This window comes from Pongo abelii, chromosome 3 (assembly GCF_028885655.2).
Source record: "Pongo abelii isolate AG06213 chromosome 3, NHGRI_mPonAbe1-v2.0_pri, whole genome shotgun sequence".
Classification (NCBI taxonomy): domain Eukaryota; kingdom Metazoa; phylum Chordata; class Mammalia; order Primates; family Hominidae; genus Pongo; species Pongo abelii.
This window is the reverse complement of record NC_071988.2, coordinates 207,543,048-207,565,981: the sequence shown is the minus strand read 5'-3', so window position 1 is coordinate 207,565,981 and position 22,934 is coordinate 207,543,048. Positions and strand designations below refer to the sequence as shown.

At 39.9% G+C, this 22,934-nt stretch overlaps 1 protein-coding gene across 7 annotated transcripts in view; it reads right to left on the bottom strand.

The window, feature by feature from the left end:
- SNX25 (sorting nexin 25) overlaps positions 1 to 22,934 on the bottom strand; it is a 150,044-nt gene that overhangs the window by 77,627 nt on the left and 49,483 nt on the right. For 6 of the 7 annotated variants that reach the window (XM_054554793.2, XM_024245805.3, XM_054554796.2 and 3 more), the window contains exons 4-5: positions 22,668 to 22,840; positions 20,094 to 20,280 (exon numbers count right to left, since the gene is read on the bottom strand). In XM_054554793.2, coding sequence (XP_054410768.1) covers positions 20,094 to 20,280; positions 22,668 to 22,840 — 360 coding nt within the window. Of the gene's footprint in view, positions 1 to 4,637; positions 4,737 to 20,093; positions 20,281 to 22,667; positions 22,841 to 22,934 lie in introns of all 7 variants that reach the window. The other variant, XM_054554797.2, reaches the window with a different exon arrangement.

Below are 22,934 nucleotides of genomic sequence, written 5' to 3'. Positions count from 1 at the left end.
AGCAGAGCAAGTAGAACATTTTCTTCACTGCAGAAAGTTCTACTGGATGGTGCCGTCTTAAATAGTTCTCAGAGCTGTCCTCTCCCCTGCAGCCCCACTGCCCTGCCTGAGTGCACCGCCTCATTGCTTCTCACTTAGAAGACGGTCCCAACCCAACAGAATCAAAATATCTGCACCAGGACTCGCATCAATATATTTAAAGCTCCCCTGGCAATTCTAAGGCACACGGAGAGCTGAGAAGCATGAGATTAGAGCACCAGCTATATATATGTGTGCCTGAGAAGACCTCCAAGTCAGGAAAAATAAACATAATTCTACATTTTAAGTGCTGAGTACAACTCTCGAGTTGTACCTATTTTGAGCATAAATTCAACTGAGCTTTACAAATCCAAATTCTTAAGAGCCCTTTAAATGGTTACTAAGTATTGCCCTAATCAAAGTGGTTTATCCTGAGTGTTTCTTAGCCCTTAATTATATGAATTAATTAATTTCATCTGCTGGTAATAAAGTTCTTTAACATTAATTCTTACTTTGAACACAAACCGTGCAGTGTTCTAAGATTTAATGTTACATCTGGCTGGCTTTTAGAGCACACAATTACATACATTATTTTGCTTTTCAACTAAAACCCAGAGGAGAGACAAATTTATCTTAGTCATAGCTACTCGTAGAGACAAATTTATCTTAGTCATAGCTACTCGTGGTCTCCTCACAAATTTGCACCTTGTTTTTTCATTTGGATAATATAAACATCAGTGGCTGACTCTCAGGACCTCAGAGCAGGCTGTCAGGAGCAGTGTTGGCATGCCAGTCAGAGATGGTGGCAGACGCTGCCGGCTGCCTGCCCAATGTCCAGTCTCCCTTCCTTCCTTGTTAAGTGACCTACAGTTTTATCAGGGAAAGTGACATACCCAGCTGAAAAGACTAGCTTTCTCCCCAGCAGTCAGAGATGGCCAGATGATACCATTCTAGCCTTGGAGACAGGCAGGAGTCACTGGGTAGGGATTCCAGGAAAGCAGGCTAAAAGCAGCCTCCACAGAAAAGCCCTTTCCAACTTTAGTCCTCACCCTTCCCTCATTTTTCTGTGTAAAACAAGGATGCAACTGGATAAAGGCACAGCAGTACCTTACAATCATGAGGGTAAAAGCCACAGGCCAGGCCGGGCACAGTGGCTCACACTTGTAATCCCAACATTTTAGGAAGCCGAGGGAGGATTGCTTTAAGGCCAAGAGTTCAAGAGCCTAGGCAGTATAGTGAGATCTCATCTCTACAAAAAATTAAAGTTGGCTGGGAATGGTGATGCATGCCGGTAGTCCTAGCTACTCTGGAGGCTGAGGCAGAAGGATCAATTGAACCCAGGAGTTCAAAGTCTCAATGAGCTATGATTGCACCACTGCACTCCAGCCTGGACAACAGAGCAAGACCCTGTTTCTTTAAAAAACAAAACAAACCCCAAAACAGAAAAAGGCCAGGTGTGGTGGCTCATGCCTATAATCCCAATACTTAGGGAGGCTGAGGTGGGAGGATTGCTTGAGCCCAGGAGTTTGAGACCAGCCTGGGAAACAAAGGGAGACCTTGTCTCTACTAAAAAAAAAAAAAAAAAAAATTAGCTGGGCATGGTGGTGCACACCTGTAGTACCAGCTACTTAGGAGCCTGAGGCAGGAGGATCACTTGAGCCTGGGTGGTTGAGGTTGCAGTGAGCTATGATCGTGTTATCACACTCCAGCCTGGGCAACAAAGCAAGACCCTGTCTCAAAAACACAAAAACAAAACTACAAGCTAAGGATGATGCAGTAAGAAGACAGGAAGAGTTCAGGTTTCCAATGACATCATGAACCATCAAAACAGCCCCTAACTACCAATCTCAGGACATGTGGTGACATGGGGAAAATAAGCACCTGCCTCATTTAAGTTGCTGTATGTCAAGCTGTCTTGTGGCCAAATGCCACTCCAACTGATAGAGAGCTTTCTGAGGAAGACTTGATGTGCTTCCACACAACAATTCCAATCTCAAGTATTTATCATAAGGTAACAGTTTAACAAAAGAAAAAAACCAAAATAAAAACCCAAAGCCCAAACTATCACATACATGTTTGTTGTAGCAAGTTCTACAAAGAAACGCATGAAAATACTCATGGTCAATAATGAGTATGGCCAATAACGCTTTCATTAAACAAACATTTCTTAATCTTTTCTTACGTTCTAGACACACAGACATAAACACCACCAATATGGTCCTTGCTTTCAGGACATATCAGATTAAACAGAAGGCATCCAGCCAGTAATATTTATAATAATAAAGATTACATGAAAATAGATGTTTATGACAGACTAATTTTTAAAATGAAAAATGGCACATGCATTTATGATTGCAGATATGTATCTATGTGTACATATGAGCCAGGGCTACGAGGCAAAATAGAGATGAAATGAAGGGCAGTTGTGTTAAAATGGTAGACTTATGAATCATTTTTAACTTTTTCTAAGCTGTTTTATCTATGTATCTATGTACCTAAGCCTATTCAAGCTAAACCAACCTTCTTTCTTCCATAGTAAGGTTTCCTTACCTTTCCATTTCTCTACTAATACCATCATCCTTCTCAAAATCATCTTAGGTATATATACTACTAATAAACATCAGTTTCAAAGCCCCACGGATGGTCCTTTGAATGCCTCTAAATAAGCTTCTTGCTTACACTACCTTCAGCTACCACCGTTTCAGGCTGCCTTCTTTCCTGAGTGGGTCACTGCAATGGCTAAATGGTCTGTCTCTCTGACTTCAATCCTGTCTCCCATCCAAATCATCCTAAGCACCTGTCAATACACCCTCCTACGGGAACACTCACCTCATCTCTCCCTTGTTCAATACTTCCTGCACCTCTCCAAATGAATAACCCCACATTCCTGCCTGCATTCCCTTCACAACTTGGCACTGGCTCTATTATCTGACAACTTCATTTTTTTTCTCCCTATGAATGTGAACCTAATTAAGCCAGGCTGGTTTCTCTATTGCCCTCTCAAAACTACAGTCTCATGCTTTGTTTCCTGCTGGAAGGCAGTCTTCCTACTTGTCCACCTACCTAGATCTTACATACATTACTTCTTCCCTCAAGTCTTCCCCATCCCTATAATGCACACCAATATCTGTCTTCTCTGAAATCCTGAATGACTTCTGCTCTATAGTAGTATCTATTTACTCTTTCATATTGCTGTTTTAAAGAGTCACACTTCCACAAAGAATGCTGTGAACAAAGAAAATGGTGTGCCCAGTCATTTCAAGGCCTAATACACCTTCAAAGAATGTTGACACATTTTTGAGCCTAAGAATGTAGGCTGAAAACTACAAAACCATAGTTTTGTGTATAATAAAGATATGCTACTTTTTTCTCCCCAACTAAATCAACAGCCTCTTAAACACAGGAGTTCTGTCTCATATTCTCCTATAGTACCTAGCTTGGCACTAAACATATGGTGGGTACTCAATAGATATTAATGAGCTAAATTAACAAGAGTCAACATTTCTAACACTTAACAGGTACAAATAATATTCTGAACAATTTATTCTTTTGATATTTTTTGTGATTCATGCTTTGGAACAAATGAGTTATCAAGGGTACCAAAGAAAATACACACCATCTGAGTAAAGAGTTAAAGTTTTTTTAATGAAAGCATAAAATTATAATGTAATACCAGCAAACATTCATAGATTGTACTGGGTACCTGTTTAGATATGTTAGTTTACATGATCTCACTTAATCCTCATAAGAAGGTGCTATAATTATGTCCACATTACAGAGAAGGAAATTAGAATTCAGATGATTGTGAGATCTACACAAGGTCCCATTGCGTTTAAGTCCTAGAGACAGAATGACAATCTAGGGCTGCCGGGTTTCTAAAGCTCACACTCCTAACCATCTTCCTGCTACTCTAAAATTCAATATACGTTAATACTTCTCTTCTCTAGGGTTTTTCTAAGTACATAGGTATGGCCAATGCCAGACCATCTTTCCAGATTTACTGCCTTCTATATCCCTCCTGCATACTGTTTCTGCCAAACCAGACCATACGTGATACCATGAACACACTCCAGGTCTTTCCTGTCCCCCTTCTCATTAATATTTCTCCTTCTCCTTAACAGCACTCCTGTTTCTTCCTGCACACCATCACTTCCCCTTATCTGCTGAAATCCATTAACTCGTACTAAACACTCCATTCATGGCCATTCCTCTCTGAAGCTTTCTTAAGAGTTCTCTGCTGTAGAATAAAATATTTGCTCCTACCCACTTCCTTGGTGCTTTACACTCCACTTCCAGACTTAGGATCTTGCTTCCTACTTAGCTACTTATAGTCACACGGGTCTCCTGTGCTGGACTGCAAACACTTGACGGCAGGGGTGGAATCCAAGGAGTGTAACCAGTTCATCTTACTACTCACCAGACCTTCTGCACCCAGCACTTTGCACATAGTGAGCATCTGAAGATTATTGAATTTGTTTAATTCACTGTTACTGGATATCAAGAGGAAATGACTGACTTTTTCATTCTTGTTTTTTTTTCCTCAACAAAACTATACAATATATATATCCAAACATATCTAAATGCTGGCTATCCTTGAGGACACGGGCTTCCAGAGTCACCTGGCACTCACTCGGCTTTCTTTCTCCAGAGGAGGATACAATTTTGCAAGTGCTGACTTTGGTCCAAGAATCAGGAGGGCTGATATTTGTACACCTTCCCTTGATCAAAAGTGCACAGATTGTTGGTATATGTTTTGCAGAATGATCATGTAAAGTCAAGTATTAGGGAGGAGAGGCATAACAAGAATTCAGCTGTTTTCCAACTCTGGGAAGATCCTACCTACGGTATCCTTTGTCCCAGTGATAAGGAAAAGCCACACAAAGATAACTGCCATCTGCTCCTCAGAGTGGCCACCTCATCTCTCTTTGGTATTTTACAACTGGCTAAATAAAAAGAGCAAGTTTGTGTTTCTGAACACTTCCCAACAATCTCAAACTCACTGAAATGCTACACAGCACTTCAAAGTCATCACCTTAGATATTTATAGATTTGAGGCTGGGTGGGGTGGCTCATGCCTGTAATCCCAGCACTTTGGGAGGCTGAGGCGGGTAGATCACTTGAGGTCAGGAGTTCGAGACCAGCCTGGCCAACATGGTGAAACTCTGTCTTTACTAAAAATACTAAATAAATAAATAAATAAATTAGCTGGGCATGGTGGCAGGCGCCTGCAATCCCAGCTACTCGGGAGGCTGAGGCAGGAGAATTGCTTGAACCCAGGAGGTGGAGGTTGCAGTGAGCTGAGATTGCGCCATTGCAGACATGCACATGCTGTAATTTCATGGGAGAGTCAAAGGCTGGCCAAACCTTAGTCTCAGGTATGCAATGTGATAAATGGTTTAAAACAATGTTTTATAAAAATTAGCAAGATTATGGAGAATACCATACACATTACGAGTGTTTATGAAAAACCAAAGAATTTTTATTTTTATTTATTTATTTATTTTGAGATGGAGTCTCGCTCTGTTGCCCAGACTGGAGTGCGGTGGTGCAATCTCGACTCACTGCAACTTCCACCTCCCAGGTTCAAGTGATTCTCATGTCTCAGCCTCTGGAATAGCTGGGATTATATGTGCGCACGACCATACTCAGCTAATTTTTGTATTTTTTGTAGAGATGGTGTTTCACCATGTTGTCCAGGCTGGTCTTGAACTCCTGACCTCAAGAGATCTGCCCGCCTCAGCCTCCCAAAGTGCTGGGATTTCAGGCGTGAACCACCGCACCTGGCCTAAAGAATTTTATAAGAATGTTTTCAGAGTTGCCACAGACTAGGAATGTTTTTGTTAGAGGGACTTCAGTTAAAGAATGTGTGAAGAAATAAAGCCATGATGCTTTTAGCCAGCTAAGCTGAAGTTTTTCCCATCCGTGGCACTACTAAAAGGGACTGCTGGATCATTGAGAAAGCATATCAGAGTAGTAAAGAATGTGAGCTCTCATAGTGGATGGCCTGTGTTCAAATCCTGTTTCTAACACACACAATGTCATCCTGGGAAAATGATTTAAGCTTTCTAAAACTAAAGCATCGTCATTTATAGAAAAGAGTAATAACAGTAATTTTTCCTCATAGGGTTGCTATACACATTAAATTAGATAATACCCTTAAAAATCTTAAAACACAGTCTGCCCCGCAGTGAGAGTTCAATAAATCTTCATTATTATTCTTCCTTAACACAGTTACTGAGTCTTTAGATATGTACTATCTAGGGAAATGGTATGTATATATATTTGTTAAATATGTATAAATTTGAAGGAGCCTTATTTTTTCGTGATTACAGAAGCATTTTAGCCCAATCAACCTGAGACCACCAGGATCACTCTGGTCTAACAAAATCAGGTCAACTGACCCACATAAAGAGCAAGAGACAGTGTAGCAGTGGAACCTGTGGGGCGTCTCTCCAAACGAGGGAAAAGATAACATTACTATGGGATTCTAGGGAACAGTGGAGTGAAGGTGAAGTTTAAATGAAGCAGCATTTTGACAGGCCCAAGGCAGGGCTGTGTAAAGGGGTCAATGTTGGGTGGATCCAGGGTCTCGTTTCCTGAAAGCTGTAAGATAGATATACTGAGTCCAGAAACCCCATAACTGCGGCTCTGCATCTGGGTCGTAAATCAAAGCTGCTTCTTTGTGTCAAGCTGACTTTGATCACCCAGGCAAAAGTAAAATCTGTCATTCTTACTGATATAATTCCAAATATGAACTGGCAGTTTAAGATTTTTGAAAACAAAGTTTCTCAGTGAATATGAAAGCACAAAGAAGGGGACCATTACGACATTTCACTGCCATGGCAGGTGCTTAGGAGAAATATTGTTTCCTGTTTACTTTGTAGGTGGCTTTAGTGTCTGTTATACCAGCCTGACAAATGGCTGGGCAGATTTTACTTTCTCAGTCTGCACCAGTTTTTACTTTCTCTAAAGTAGCATATGTTCATTGAAGAAAATGAGAAAATATACAAAGCACAACATTCAAAGTTAACCACTATTAACATTTGGACTATCTTTATAACCTTTTTCTATGCAAACATAATTTTTTTGTTTTATAAAACTGGGTTTATGCTATACATATTGCCTTAGAGCATTTTTTATTAATTTATAATATTTTCCAGCACAATTAAATATTCTAATGCTACACCACTACCAATATATGGTATTCCATTGTATAGATACACCAAAAATCTTTTTAACCAAACCCTTTTTGTTAGGCATTTTGGTTATTACAAGCTTTTCTCTATTTAAATAAAACTGCAGCCTGGTGTGGTGGCTCGCGTCTGTAATTCCAATACTATGGGAGGCCAAGGTTAGTGGATGGTTTGAGACCAGCCTGGGCAACAAAATGAGACCTCATCTCTACAGAAAATACAAAAATTATCCCGGCGTGGTGGCATGCTCCTGTAGTCCCAGCTACCTGGGACTGGGCTGAGGCTGAGGTGGGAGGATTGACGGAGCACGGGAGGTCAAGGCTGCAGTGAGCTGTGATCGCACCACTGCACTCCAGCCTGGGTGACAGAGCGAGACCCTGTCTTAAAAACACAAAACAAAGCAGAGAAACAAGCAAACAAAAAAAACAACAAAACAACAACAACAACAACAAAAAAAAACTACAAGCAACATTCTCGGAGAAATCTGTCCACACATGATTATTTCGAGTCATAAGTACATCAAAAAGAATGCCCATTTCCACACTACAAAATTGTGTCAGAAAAAGGGAATAATTTATACTCCTCCCGATAGAACACAAGCTTCTATTTTCCTACACCCTTGCCAATGCCAGTTAGCAAATTTTTAATCTTCACCAATATTATGAGCAAAGAAAAAATATCTCATTTTAGTGTTTATGTCTCTGAGTACTACTGAGGATAAGTACAAGGTTTTGCGCTATATTTTCATGAGGTATGTCCAATGGCATTAAGCAGGGAGTGTCAGGAGTAAAATAGGGGAAGTATTTTAAGTTAGGACTTAGAGTTATGAGAGGCTCTTTCCACTAAAGGGCTTTTAAAACTGTTTTCCCATCTTTTTAGTGTTGCAGAAGGCAGTTGATTCCACAGAAAGACTAAGGCATGCTTCTCAATCTTTTTCTATTCATAGCACATGTAGAAAATGATATTTGAACAGAACACTGAGGTAACCAGCCATCACAGGGCCACCCCAAGGGTTGAGGAAACCATCTCCATGTACCTACAACACTATTTGAGTCACATCAGGTAGGAAGTTCTGGACCGGAGCAGCCCAGGGTGAGGTGTCCTGAACTTAGGAAATACACATGCACATCTGTCTCCCTCTCCCCTATATAAATATAAAATTATAAAAATAGAGATATTATATATAATATGTATATAATTATAAAAATATATATACAATTTGGAAATATATTAAGTATAAATGGTATTTATACTTTTCTTAATCTTATCTATATTTTCATCTTCCTAAAATAAACAAAAATGTTACCATATATTCATTTCCTAGTTCCCAGAGCCTACAGAAATTACATGTTACAGAACAATCAAATCTATGTCACTACTGGCTAGCTGGTGCCTTTTAGATAAGCTCAAAAACGCCAAACATTTTCGCTGTGCTATCCATATCTATTTTCTACTAGTGTTCCTCATAGTTGTATGTCAGCTGTTAGTATGACTATAATGTTTATTTATACTCACATGTATAGCACGATTTGTCTATGTTTCACTCTCAATTCTTATAGTAAGCATTTTTATTCAGAATGTTTACTGAATATCACCTTTAGTTGCCTAGTTTTATGTTCTATATTGAAAATGTCCTAATGGCTTTCTCCTACATTTTGAGTGAACTTTTTCTGAAATAAGATATTACCCTGTAGCCTCATCTCATCCATTAATCCTATTCAAGTCAGGATCTGAAAGTGTATTTGCCTTCTCCCGGCAATTGCTATTTTTTAGCTCTCACTGGAAGACTACTATGATCTGAGAACTACATTCATTCATTCCATGCATCATTTCATTTAATTATCACAACAATCCTAGGAAGTAGGAAGTATTTTCTCCATTTCACAGTTAAAACTGAGGCTCGAAGTTTAAATGACTTCCCCAAGGTCATGCAGCTTGCAAAAAGCAAAGCAAAAATGCAAACCAGGTCTGTTAAGTCCAGGTCTGTCTGACTCTTGAGCCCAAGCTCTTGGCCAGGGTCCACGTGAGGTGCTTGACTGATTGCCATAGGTTGACTTGTGTTGTTAACCGTCCTCCACCTTTGGAAGAACTGTATTTCTCTACAGTACAGGGTCATCGAAAGACAGAACATGTGGCTACCACTCAGTGATGTGCAGGAGCCAGCCCCGAGGCTTGTGCCAGCTCCTGAGACCTGGCTGCTAAATATTTAGAAATTAAACACATCATTATTAAAAATTAAATTATACAAACTTACGATTAAATAAACTTTATTTTTTAAAAGGTAATAAGTACTCAAAACTCATCATTTCCTAATAACCTTATTCATTAGTTTTATTATTACATATGCTTGTGAGGTTATTTACATGTTTTCTATCAGTATTTTGGAAATACTCTATATACTGTAATGGTGTGCTATTGCAAATCTCTCCCCAAGCCCACGTTCAGTGACGTCATGCTGGTGGCTTTCAATCGGCCATGGCTGGAGTATTAGCACCACAGAGATCAGCAAATGCCACAAGTCAGGGTTTCTCACCTTGCCCAAAAGCCAGTTGTTGAAAACGACCAGCACACATCTTCTATCACTCTTCTCCACCACTCCTTCAACAGACTTTGGGAGTCACAAAATTCTTTTGAGTAGGGATTTAGCACCACTTTTTTTATTTTTTAAAGGAGAAGATGGCCCAGGTGCAGTGGTTCATGCCTGTAATCCCAGCACTTTGGGAGACCGCGGTGGGTGGGTTACAAGGTCAGGACTTCCAGACCAGCCTGGCCAACGTGGTGAAACCCAGTCTCTACTGAAAATATAAAAACTAGCTAGGCGTGGTAGCACACGCCTGTAATCCCAGCTACTCAGGGGGCTGAGGCACGAGAATCACCTGAACCCCAGAGGCAGAGGTTGCAGTGAGCTGAGATTGTGCCACTGCACTCCAGCCTGGGCGGCAGAGCGAGACTCTTCTTGAAAAATAAAAATAAAAAAGGGGAAGAGCATAACCCACCCCCAACTCTTGATGCTTCATTCCATACATAAGAAGCCCCATCTCTGGCCCTTCTCCACCCTTCGCCTACTCCTCCTTAGGGCAGGAGGAGGCTTTTTATCTGATCACAAAGAAAGAGAAATGAGCACGTGGAGAAGCACAGCCTTCCTTTTTTCCTTCCTCTTAAGGGTATGTGTTCTCTGCCTCCCAATGCAGCCAGCAGGTGGATCCTGGACCTGCCAGGGAGACAGGGCAGGAGGGGAAAGCACGGTCAGGGAGGCTTATTCTGGTCCAGCATTGCTAGATGGGAAAGACGGTCTAATCCTGAGACTATTTATTTTAAGTTTTTTAAGAGACAAGGTCTCATTATGTTGCCCAGGCTGCTGCTCAAATTCCTGGGCTCAAGCCATCCTCCCGCCCCAGCCTCCCAAGTGTGCCATGACACCTGGCTCTGAGGTTGTTTTAGAAAGCATGCTGCTTGCTTACACATATAGGCCACATTCTCCATTATCTATTAGTATGAGTGACATTTTGGTCTTGTTTGTTTTATTCTTTGGCTTTAAAACGGTTCTGAACTGGGGATGGGAGGAAGACTGTTGTTATTTATTGGAGCTTCTCAAACCCCAAAAATAATATTGCACTCCAGTTGGCCACTAGAAATTGATCACTGTTCACAATAAGATTAAATCTATTTGCAATCCTCGATCTAATGATCATAACAACAACTACAGTGGTGGCTAATAGAGGGAAATGTGCCATATCTTGAGTTAAGTATTTTATATAAACTGACTCACCCTAACTCATTCATAAAGCAGATACGCACACCTCAGTGCAGTGTTGCTCCAACTACAAGAACATAATAAATTCAGAGAGATCATAAACTTCTTTATACCAGCATTTCCCCTTCTTACATCAAATTTTATATTGCTGCCAATACATAACTATCCTTCTTGCTAAACGAAAATAGTGTGTGCTCTCTGATATGTTTAACTCCCACCTCTGTACCCTCTGCTATTTCTCAGACACCAACTGAAGGAGGTATATTCTGAAGTAATGAACTTTTCTCATAAAACCGAAAGATCTTTGAGAGTATTTTTCATAAACAGCCTCACATTTTGAATTTTTTTGGAACTAAATTTATATTCATTCATTCTTTTCATAAAAATCTGCCAGGATTCTTTTTTATATATTATGATTTTTCATCTCCTTGTCCACCCACACTAACCTTTTCCTTGGCAGTTTATATGTGCTCACTGATGTCTGACATGATGCATTAGTTTGTATGAAGGTACACTTGATTTCTTATTTCATGTTCCTTTACAACATAATCCTATTTTACTGCTCATGAGTCACAATATATTTTCAGAATCACTGTTCAAAACACTGAACATTCAAATAATTTAAATTCTTCACAGAATCATGCTATTTTAAGAATTTTCATGTTTTAATACATTATCTTCATGTGCAAGCAGACCTGAACTAATTCAAAGAAAAAAAATCCATTCCTTTAATATCTAAAGAGAAAATAAGCAAAATAGAAAGCTCCATCAGTAACCCACTTTATTGTTAATTGCAATCTTTTACATTAATTAATTAATTATGCCCCTTTCCTCTTGCTTTATCCTAGTAAAACAGAAAACACCACCTTAATCTAATGTATTATCTGTGTATTAGATAAAAAGTCTTCTTTTCTTCTCCAAGCTAAATAATCCTTAATCGTTTGAATTTTAAACCTTTCAGCCATTACTAAAATTCCCTCTCTACTATTTTCAGATTCTCCACGTTGATCTTCAAATGAGGGGTCAGAAATAAACAAATCCAGAACTGAAACATCGAATAAAGACTAGATTGGTGGTAAATAAAATTATGGCAGTAATAGGCTGCTCTGATTTTCTTTATCACTACCTGCCTCTCTGGCAGTCTATCACTGTCCTAATAATAGCTGTCAACACTTCTGATGGTATTATTTGTCCTCTGTGCAAAGGTTTAGTGCCAGCCGAGACTCACAAACAGTAAAGCGTTATCTCCACACTTGAAGGAAACCCCCAAAAGTTAGAGCCCTGTGTCACTGCTGTTTTCTGCCCACCTGGCTAGCAAGTCATCCAGCCTTAAATATGGGATTTGAAGTCAGGCCAACCTAAGTTCAAATCCCAGCTCTGTTGTTTATTATCTATGGGATCCTGGGCAAGTCAGTTTACTTTCTACAACCCTAAGAAGGAAAAAAATACTACCTAATTCATATGCTTGTTATAATAATCAAGAAAGATGATAATTATTAAGAATCCAACACTGTGCTTAATACATAATAGATATTCAACACATGGTAGCTTAAAAAACAAAGTTTTCTCCTCTTGAGCATTTGCTTGGCATCTCTTTAACTTTGGCAAAGAGTTTGAGTCCAGGAAAGCTGCATGTTTCTCATGCTTGTGTGGGAAGTAGAGCTATTCTGCCCACTAAACTATCCATGTGCTATGGCAGTAAAAATGGCTGCTTGCATATCCCATATCCATTCTTCCTGCTTTCTAAGTAATAGAATCCTCTATTTTTTAACTGGGTCTAAGGCTGCCCAGAATAAAATTACCCATTATATCTCAAAGGTTCTGACCAATAAAATAAAAGCAGAAATACCATGCAGCAGTTTCCAGAAAGGTCCTTAAAAGACAGCCAGTGTTGGCTAGGCACGGTGGCTCACGCCTGTAATCCCAGCACTTTGGGAGGCAGAAGCGGGCGGATCACGAGGTCAGGAGTTCGAGACCAGCCTGGCCAATATGGTGAAATCCTGTCTCTACTAAAAATACAAAAATTAGCCGGGCGTGGTGGGGCACACCTGTAGTCCCAGCTACTCAGGAGGCTGAGGCAGAAGAATCGTTTGAACCCGGGAGGTGGAGGTTGCAGTGAGCTGAGAGTGCGCCACTGCATTCCAGCCTGGGTGACAGAGCGAGACTCCATCTCAAAAAAAAAACAAAAAAAGCCCATGTATAACCTTTGTCGTCGTTTTTCCTTGCTTTCAACCTGCTTGCTGGAATTAGGATATGATGGGTGAAATTCTAGAATCCACCCTGGACCATGAAGACTCTGGACTATACTCTCAAGATGGCAGAGCAGTGAGCTGGAAGGAGTCTGGGTCCTTGAGAAGGATGGAGCCCCCACACCACAAGTCCTGGACTGCCTGCTTTACTATTCAGCCTTAACAAAGATGGAAATCCTGCCACTGGCAACAATGTGGATGAACCTGGAGGACACTGCGCTAAATAAAATAAGCCAAACACTGCATCATCTCACGTACATGTGGAATCTAAAACAGTCCAACTCCTAAAAGCAGAGAGTAGAATGGTGGTTACCAGGGGCTGAAGGTGGGAGGGAGATTGGAAGACACTGGTTGAAGTGTACAAAGGTGAGTAACTTCTGGAGAGCTAACACACAGCATGGTGACTATAGCTGGTAATACTGGGTATGATATACTCAAAATTTGCTAACAGTTGATCCTAGGTGTTCTCACCACACATAAAAAATGGTAACTATGTGAGGTAATTGATATGTTAATTAGCTTGATTGTGGTAATCACTCCACAATGTGTACATACATCAAATATCAGCCAGGCACGGTGGCTGACCCCTGTAATCCCAGCACTTTGGGAAGCTGAGGCAGGAGGGGGGATCCCTCGAGCCCAGAAGGTCAAGGCTGCAGTGAGCTGTGATTGCGCCACTGCACTCCAGCCTGGGTGACAGAGCGAGACCCTGTCTCTAAATAAATAAATGAGGCTGTACACCTTAAATATACAGAATTTTTATTGGTCGTGCATCTCAATCAATCTGGGGAAAAAACTGCTATACTTTGGATGCCATCATTATTTGGGAGGTTTTTGGTAACCTTCAGCTGAACTGGATCCTAACTACTTTAAGTACCTCCAATCTATTCATGGGTTTAAGCCAGTGGCTCTCAACCAGGTGCAGCTTTTCTCCCTAAGACACTTGGCAATATCCGGAAGCATTTTTGTTTGTCGCAACTGTAGGGGTACAGCAGAATATCGCTGGCATTCAGTGGGTAGGGGCAAGGCACACTGCTAAAAATTCTACAATAAACAGAACAAGCTCCCACAATAAAGAATTATCTAGCCCCAAGTGTCAATTTTACCAAGATTGAGAAACCTTAGGTTAAAAATGTCTCTCAGGAAGATCAGTGAGAAAACACCCTTTGTTCATTGCAATAAACGTGGTAAAAGAATGAGGTATCCTGATCAGTCAACATTCTCCTCAACAGACTTTCCACATATCTCAAACAGTACAACCAGTTTTCAAATAATTAGAGTGCAATGAATTATACAACAGGATGTCTAGTCAAGACCTCGGATGGGAAGCGGGTGGAAGAATACTGCATTTACAAGAGAATCTCAATATTAGTTGCATGTTACGATCACCAGGGGAGCTTTTTAAAAATCCTGATGCCCGGATTCCCCTCCAGGCCAATTACATAAAAATTCCTAGGGGTGAAGCCGAGGCACCTACTTGTGGAAGAGCAAACCATTTTCATTAGCACACAGTTTACAAATGCACTGCAGGATTACACAATGCAGGCAGCAATGGATGCTTTCCTGGCCCACAAGCCGCCCGCGCCTTTATAAGAGGTTCTGAAAGGACAGACCTTTCATTTCTACTGTAATGTTTGCTTTGACCCCACTTTATCTTCAAAATAAGGGAACACTCAGTGTTTTCTCTAGTTTAATGGCAATTGTGAGTTTCACTAATGGATGCACCTTCATTCTAAGCTCTGGTTTGCCTTCCTTGATTGTGGCATCCCTCACCACGTACACCAACGGTGGGAAACCTATCCAGGTGCCCTTTAATATCCTGAACCAAGGTGGCATTCACATTTTTGGCTCTTGTGCTATTAGCAGTCAGTCACTGCTCCTACCAGAAAACCATGGAAAATTCAAAATATAGCCACCACATCTTCACTCCAACATCCTGCATCCAGAAAAGAAGAAGGAAAAGCTACAAAAGCTAGTGGGATATACAACTTACTTTTTTAAAAGGTCTCAGTGGTTCTGACACACAGCCTAGGTTAAAACCATTAATTTAGTATATTGGAAGGATGCATTTCTAGTTCTACTGTGAAAGCACTTCATGCTGATTCAGAAAATAACCAAACTATTCCAGAACTACAAATATCACCTTCAAGGTTTTTTGTGTTTGTTTTTAGCGCATTCCGCCCTAACAGAGTTGAATGACTTTATCTCCTTTAGAAAATACGCATCTCTCAAATATGTAAAAAATAAAAGTGGATAGGTACATCAACTGCTTAGTCTAAATAAAACACATTACCTGCCTTAGGCAGCCTATCCCAAAATTGTACTGAGAGCAATTTGAAGATAGTAACGTAAAACACCAATAAAGTCAGATAGCAGAGTACTATAATTGTACCAGAAAAACAACAGAATAGCTCAGTCTATGAATTAAGTAAACAGCTCCAGGCCGGGCACGGTGGCTCACACCTGTAATTCCAGCGCTTTGGGAGACCGAGGCGAGTGGATCACTTGAGGCCAGGAGTTCAAGACCAGCCTGGCCAACATGGCAAAAATTAGTCAGGCGTGGTGGCGTGTGCCTGTAGTCCCAGTTACTTGGGAGGCTGAGGTGGGAGGATCGCTTAAACCCGGAGGCAGAGGTTGCAGTGAGCTGAGATTGCTTATAAAAGGATCCAACCTAATTAAATCTGAGAATGTATCCCTTTTGCCTCTAATAGACTAGTCACCTGTCAAGCTCCATTATCTAATCCAAATACCTCCAAGTGCCCGTTCCACTGACTCTGCAAACTCTGCTGGAAACACAAAGCCTAGCAGTAAGAAGGAAGACAGAGGAATATACAACATACAGAACGGGAATAGTGCACAAAAGGAATGCACCTTCCTGGTGCCTATGTCCCATCACTCCTTGGCGGCGGTGGGTACGCCGTGGCAGGAGGCCATACTAGGAAGAGGTTAGGAACTGCAACATTTTATTTTACTCTCACTTGTCAACAGTCACTGACAATGTCACTGAAGATGCTCAACGGTCACTCAAAAGGCATCCTTTAAATGGCGGACAATCCAACTTGCCCATGGACTGGTGAAAGGATAAATAAAATGTGCTATATTCATACCATGGAATATTATTCAGCCAAAAAAAGGAATGGAGCACTGATACATTATACAATGCTAATGAACCTTGAAAACATAATGAGTGAAAGCAACCAGACACAAAAGGCCACATACTACATGATTCCATTTATATGAAATGTGCAGACTAGGCAAATCCAGAGAGACAGAAAGCAGACTGGTGGTTGCCAAGGGCTGGAGGGAGGGAAGGAATGGGGAGTGACTGCTAGTGGGCACAGGGTTTCTTTTTAGGGTGATGAAAATATTCTGAAATTACATAGTAGTGACAGTCGCAGAGTCTTTGAATACACTAAAACCACTGAATTGTACACTTAAAGGTGGTGAATTCTATGGTACGTGAATTATATCTCGTTTTTCAAAAGGCATTCTTCAGTTTAGCACTTCTACTGCCTCTTAAGTCCCTCGGTGCTCAAGACCAAAGGGCCTGCTTCCCAGGGCACCCAGGTGCTATCCCTTTAATCTTGCCCTATTTATGACGTCAAGAGGAAGTGATCTTTGAGAAAGATTAAGGGCTCACACTATTTTTGTTTCATCACATAATAGAAGGGAAAGGAAAAGCATAAAATCAGAACTTCGGTGTAATCTTTGGTCAGTCAAGTTAAGGCAATCCATGATGTGCCTACTGCAATGAAAGTAAGCTGTTCAATCATCCTGGGGCAGTGTACACCATAGTTTTATTGTTTTTTATTGTAGAGACGGGGTTTCGCCATGTTCCCCGGGCTGGTCTTGAACTGCCAGGCTCAAGCAATCTGCCCTCCTCAGCCTCCCAAAGTGCTAGGATTTTTTTTTTTTTTTTTTTGAGCTACTTCTTTATCCACCAGATGATGAACTGTGTATAGTATTTAAATAGTTCTGAATCTTTGGCTGGTACATTTTGAAGAAGATAAACCATTAATTCTTATCAAGATTCATTCATCTTACAATACAGGAACTATGTTAAGATACAAAATAACAGATGGTGCTAGAGAACCAGTGGTAGATCATTCAAAATAACTAGTTCTGATTTTTAAAAAATCAGATCGCCTATAGTCCCAGCTACTTGGAAGGCTGAGGGAGGAGGACTGTTTGAGCCTAAGAGTTTGTTTCCAGCGTGGGCAACACCGCAGCACCTTGTCTCTTAAAAAAAACAAAAAACAAAAAAACAACTCTGATGCCTTTCTGTTTCCTCCATTAACTATTAAATACGTCCCTATGTGCAGTGCTGGAATCTTCAGTTTGGCACACAAAATAGAACACTCATCCACAAGTCTGTAAGAACAAGGAATACTGATTCTCTTAATCTGCCACCACTGACTCTAGATTGTTATCTTAAACTCGCTTGGGGTTACCAAATAGTCCACACCTGCCTTTACTGTGGAAAGACTATCTGGTCAAAGAAAAATGCTCAGGAATTCAATGAAGCCACAAATTATCAACATGAGTTATCTGTTCATAAACAATGTCTTAGGAAGAATTTATAATGTTGTGGGGCATAGTCATCATGTCACCTTGTCACACCATGCACAGCAAATCCAGGAACAGAAGGCACGAAAGCACCAGGTAGATGAGTATTCGAGTATAGGTTTGAATAGCATCCCTACAACTAGAGTTTGGGGTTTTTGTGTGTGTGTGTGTGTGTGTGTGTGTGTGTGTGTATGTGTGTGTGTACGTACAGTTTTAGGGAGAGGAGAGGCAACAAGGGTGTTCTACCACTGAGCTCTTTCACTTTTATAGAATGACGCTTTAAAAGGAATCGAAGGACACTATGATAAGGATGACTTGAGTGGATGTAACCTGTAAGCCTCACCTAACAAACCTGGAATACTGGCTCTTGGATTCTAGCTCAAGCGTCACACTTACGAAAAAGAAATGTCTAGACTCAGACAGAAATAAAAACAAATCTATAAAGAATATCATGTCGTCTATTCAAAATTATGCATGGCAAGAGAAACATAAAATCTCCAGATATTATATCAGATATATATTATACCCAAAATTAAATTACTTGTAAACAAATCCATTTACATTGAACTCATCATTATATATTTGAGTATATATTTGTAAATTGAACCCGTCATTATGTATTTGAGGTATGTATTTGTAAACTGAAGCCATCATTATGTATTTGTGACACCTAGATTAACATATGACACCATGTATAAGAACACAGTGCCATCTACGTCTATGCCTCCTTAGATGGTTTTTTATTTGAATTAGAAAATTAAACAGCATGAGTCATCTTAATACTAACCCTAGTTCAAAAGCAAATGTCACAAGTTTAAAAACCTCAACTAATTCAAACACCCAATTTCAACCAATATTTTACTTTTCCATCAGGGATTTATCAAAATTATTAATGAAAAGCAAAATGAACATATAAGAGTTTTCTTTCTTTCCCATGTATTATCATTTGGGAACATTAAAAAGAAGGGTAGAGAAACAGAAGCCTAGAAAATTTACAAACTAGATAATACTATATAATCATACTAAATGTGTATATACTATTAAAAATACACAAAAATACACACTCACCCCCTAAAATATCTCGGGTATAACAAGGGACACTGTGCTCCCCTATAAAAGATACTCCTATGGTATTTTCAAATGTGTTTTCTCAAAATAATTAATCTAGAACCTCTTATTTCCAAACCCAAGCCTCTGTACTGTCCAAGACAAACAAAAACCAACACAATGTTCTACTCTGTAATTTAAAAACACATCGTCTCCTTCTGATGTCCTTCCAATGCTTTTCTAAGGTAGTCATCTGAGCAGCTAAGCAGGTACTCCTGACATCTGAAGAGCTTTCAATCTATTATAGCCTCATTACAGCTGACTCTTGAAAAACATAGGTTTGAACTGCATGAGTCCACTTATACAGGATTTTGTTCTGCCTCTGCTACCCGAGACAGCAAGACAAACCCCTCCTTATTCTCTTCCTCCTCAGCATACTTCCATGTGAAGAGATGAGGATGAAGACCTTTATGATGATCTACTTCCACTTACTGCATAATAAATATATTTTCTCTTTCTGATTTTCATAATATTTTCTTTTCTCCAGCTTACTTTATTGTAAGAATACAGTATATAATACATATAACACACAAGATATGTGCCAATCAACTGTTTATGTTATTGGTATGGTTTTGGTCAACAGTAAGGTATTTAGTAGTTAAGTATTTGGAGAGTCAATTTTTTTTTTTTTTTTTGACGGAGTCTCACTCTGTCACCCAGACTGGAGTGCAGTGGTGTGATCTCAGCTCACTGCAACTTCCACCTCCCGGGTTCAAGCGATTCTCCTGCTTCAACCTCCTGAGTAGCTGGGACTACAGGCATGTGCCACCACACCCAGCTGATTTTTGTATTTTTAGTAGAGACGGGGTTTCACCATGTTGGCCAGGCTGGTCTTGAACTCCTGACCTCAAGTGATCCGCCCACCTCGGCCTCCCAAAGTGCTGGGATTACAGGTGTGAGCCACTGTGCTCGGCCCAAGTCAAATGTTATACGTGATTTTTGACTGGGGGTGGGGGCGGTGGTGAGTGTGGGTGCCCCAAATTGTTCAAGAGTCAACTGTATTTGAAAAACCTAATACTTTGAAAAAATTCATTCTAATTACACTGCTAAGGAGATGCTGGATAAATTTAGCTGTCACTAAATAGTAAGATTTATAGATTTGTTTTATTTCTGCTTCCCTGACAACTACTTTTTTTTTTTTAAACCTAACTAGGCAGGGGATGATAATCAGTAGTTGTTGCTGTGCTATAATTGAAGACCAAATACCTTAGTTGCTTCAAGAACTCCACATCAGAGTTGCTGTTAATGAGCTTGATGAAGTCCTCGTAAGAGGGGGCATAGGTGTAGGCTCTCTTGTGATGCTCATTCATTTGCTCTCTGTACGCCAGCTGGGCAAGCAGCATTTGGTTAATGTAATCTGGATTACTCAGTAACTCCACTACCGGCTTCAAGACTACAGGAAGAAGAAGAAATCGCCACTGAGAAAGGTATTCTTCTTCAAGGGAACTGTTTATATATCACATAATTGAGACTACATTTGGAAAACATTTTTCAAGTAGTCAAACAGGGGAATATCTATATAATACAATAAACAATTCAAAAATGTACACACACGCACATATACAGCTGCCTATCCCTCCAAATATGTTATCATCTATGGCTATAATCAAGTTGTCATTTTAATAAATAAGTGAAATGTAAAAGAATAATGAAGGGAAGTCATTTGGAACTCAAGTTGCTAACAAAAGTATCAAAATTAAGGCCGGGTGTGGTGGCTCACACCTGTAATCCCAGCACTTTGGGAGGCTGAGACAGGTGGATCACTTGAGGTCAGGAGTTCGAGACCAGCCTGGCTAACACGGTGAAACCCCAATCTCTACTAAAAATACAAAAATTAGCCATGCATGGTGGCACATGCCTGTAATCCTAGCTACTCGGGAGGCTGAGACAGGAGAATCGCTTGAACCCAGGAGACAGAGGTTGCAGTGAGCCGAGATCGCACCAACTGCACTCCAGCCTTGGCTACAGAGTGAGACTCCATCTCAAAAAACAACAAACCACAAAATTACAACAACCAGAAAAACACTGATTTTTTTCTTTTATTTATTTTATAAGGCTCAATACGTTTTGACAAGCTTAGTCTGCCAAAGGATGAAAGTCAACATTCTCCCCAACTGGTTAAAACAGACCTCAGAGAGGAAGTTAAAAAGTCAATGACACTATTACAAAACCATCCTCGTAACTTTAGATTAGAAACTTCCTCTTTTCTCTGTAGTTGGTTATAATAGCTGATGGGCACAGCTGGCTTATCCTGAGATAGTAAATGAGATAATCACTGCATCTCAAATGCAATGCTATTTGTCTGAGACTGAGATAGGGAAAGTTTCTCTTATCCTGATGAAGCATTTCCCTGGATATAGTTAACTTTTTTCTAGTAATCACATTATATTGTGGTACAGTTCCTTTTTATGTATTCCAAGTTCACAAAATTATGTACAGTCATGCGCCACATAATGACATTTTGGTCAACAACAGACGGAGCTATATGACAGTGGCCCCCGTAAGATTATAATGAAGCTGAAAATTTTCTACCGTTTAATGACGTCAAGCTAGTGTAAGCAAACCTACTGCACTGCCAATAGTATAAAAATACAGCAATACAATTACGTACCGTGCATAATACTTGATAATGATGATAAATGTTATTACAAAAGAGTCAAAAAGTTAAAAAAATTAAAAGTTCATAAAGTAAAAAAAGTTATAGTAAGCTAAGGTTAATTTATTGAAGAAAATAAAATTTTAAATAAATGTAGTGTAGCCTAAGCGTACACTGTTTATGAAGTCTGCAGTGGTGCACAGTCACGTCCTAGGCCTTCACAGTCACTCCCCACTCACTCAGACTCACTCAGAGCAACGTCTAGTCCTGCAAGCTCCATTCAGGGTAGGTGTCCTATATAGGTGTACTGCTGTTTAACTTTTATACCATATTTTTACTGTACCTCTTCTATATTTAGATACACAAATACCATTGTGTTACTATTGCCTACAGTATTCAGTAGAGTAATATGGTGTAAGGTTTATAGTCTAGAAGCAATAGGCTACACCATATTGCCTACATGTGTAGTGGGCTATCCCATGGAGGTGTGTAAGTACACGCTATGATATTTGCACAATGACATTGTCTAATGACACATTTCTTCAGACACATCCCTGTTGTTAAGCAATGCATTACTGTATAGGCATTATCAATAAATCATATAGCAAAGATATTTTAAGTAAATATGCTAATCAGAATTTGACTGTGGTCAGGCATGGTTGCTCATACCTGTAATCTCAGTGGGAGGCCTAAGTGGGAGGACCACTTGAACCCAGGAGTTCAAGACTTGCCTTGGCAACATAGTAAGACCCCCATCTCTATTTAAAAAAAAAAAAAGAATTTGAATACACACACACACACACACACACACACACACACACGTAATATATAAACATACATACTATGGATATTATATAGATATTATACACACACACACACACTTTCATTAATGTATATATTATTGGCCTAGATAACTCAAAAGCTATCCCAAATGAATGCTTCCCTGTGGAGAGCATAAAAACTGGTTTTCTATGTCAAAACATGCAACCTAATGGACTGTGCATCTGGCGATATGTCATATTAAAAATTTAAGTTTATCCTGTATGACCAAATAGTTTGAGAGACATATAAACAAGATTTTGAAAATACTTCAAATCCCGTATGTTCAACAGTAAACAAGGTCTGCATGTAGCACATTAGTTTGCACACTTATTGAGTTGGTAAAATCAACTGTATAAGTCTACCTTTTGTTGTGAGAATTTCTGCAAGCATTATACGTAAGCTGACAGATTGCACGTCCTTTGAGGGGAGGAGACAAAACACCAGAACCCGAGAACACGTTTGTAGAAATCTTACTTCATCATCTGAGTTCCTCAAGCATGTGTGCAACACAAAAGGTCTTGGCTGTTCTTCATGTCTAAATAAAGAGAGTGAAAAAGAAGGAAAGAACTTTCTAGAAACAATATAATTATGTACTATTAGGTAAAAAATATTTCAAATGGGAAACACAT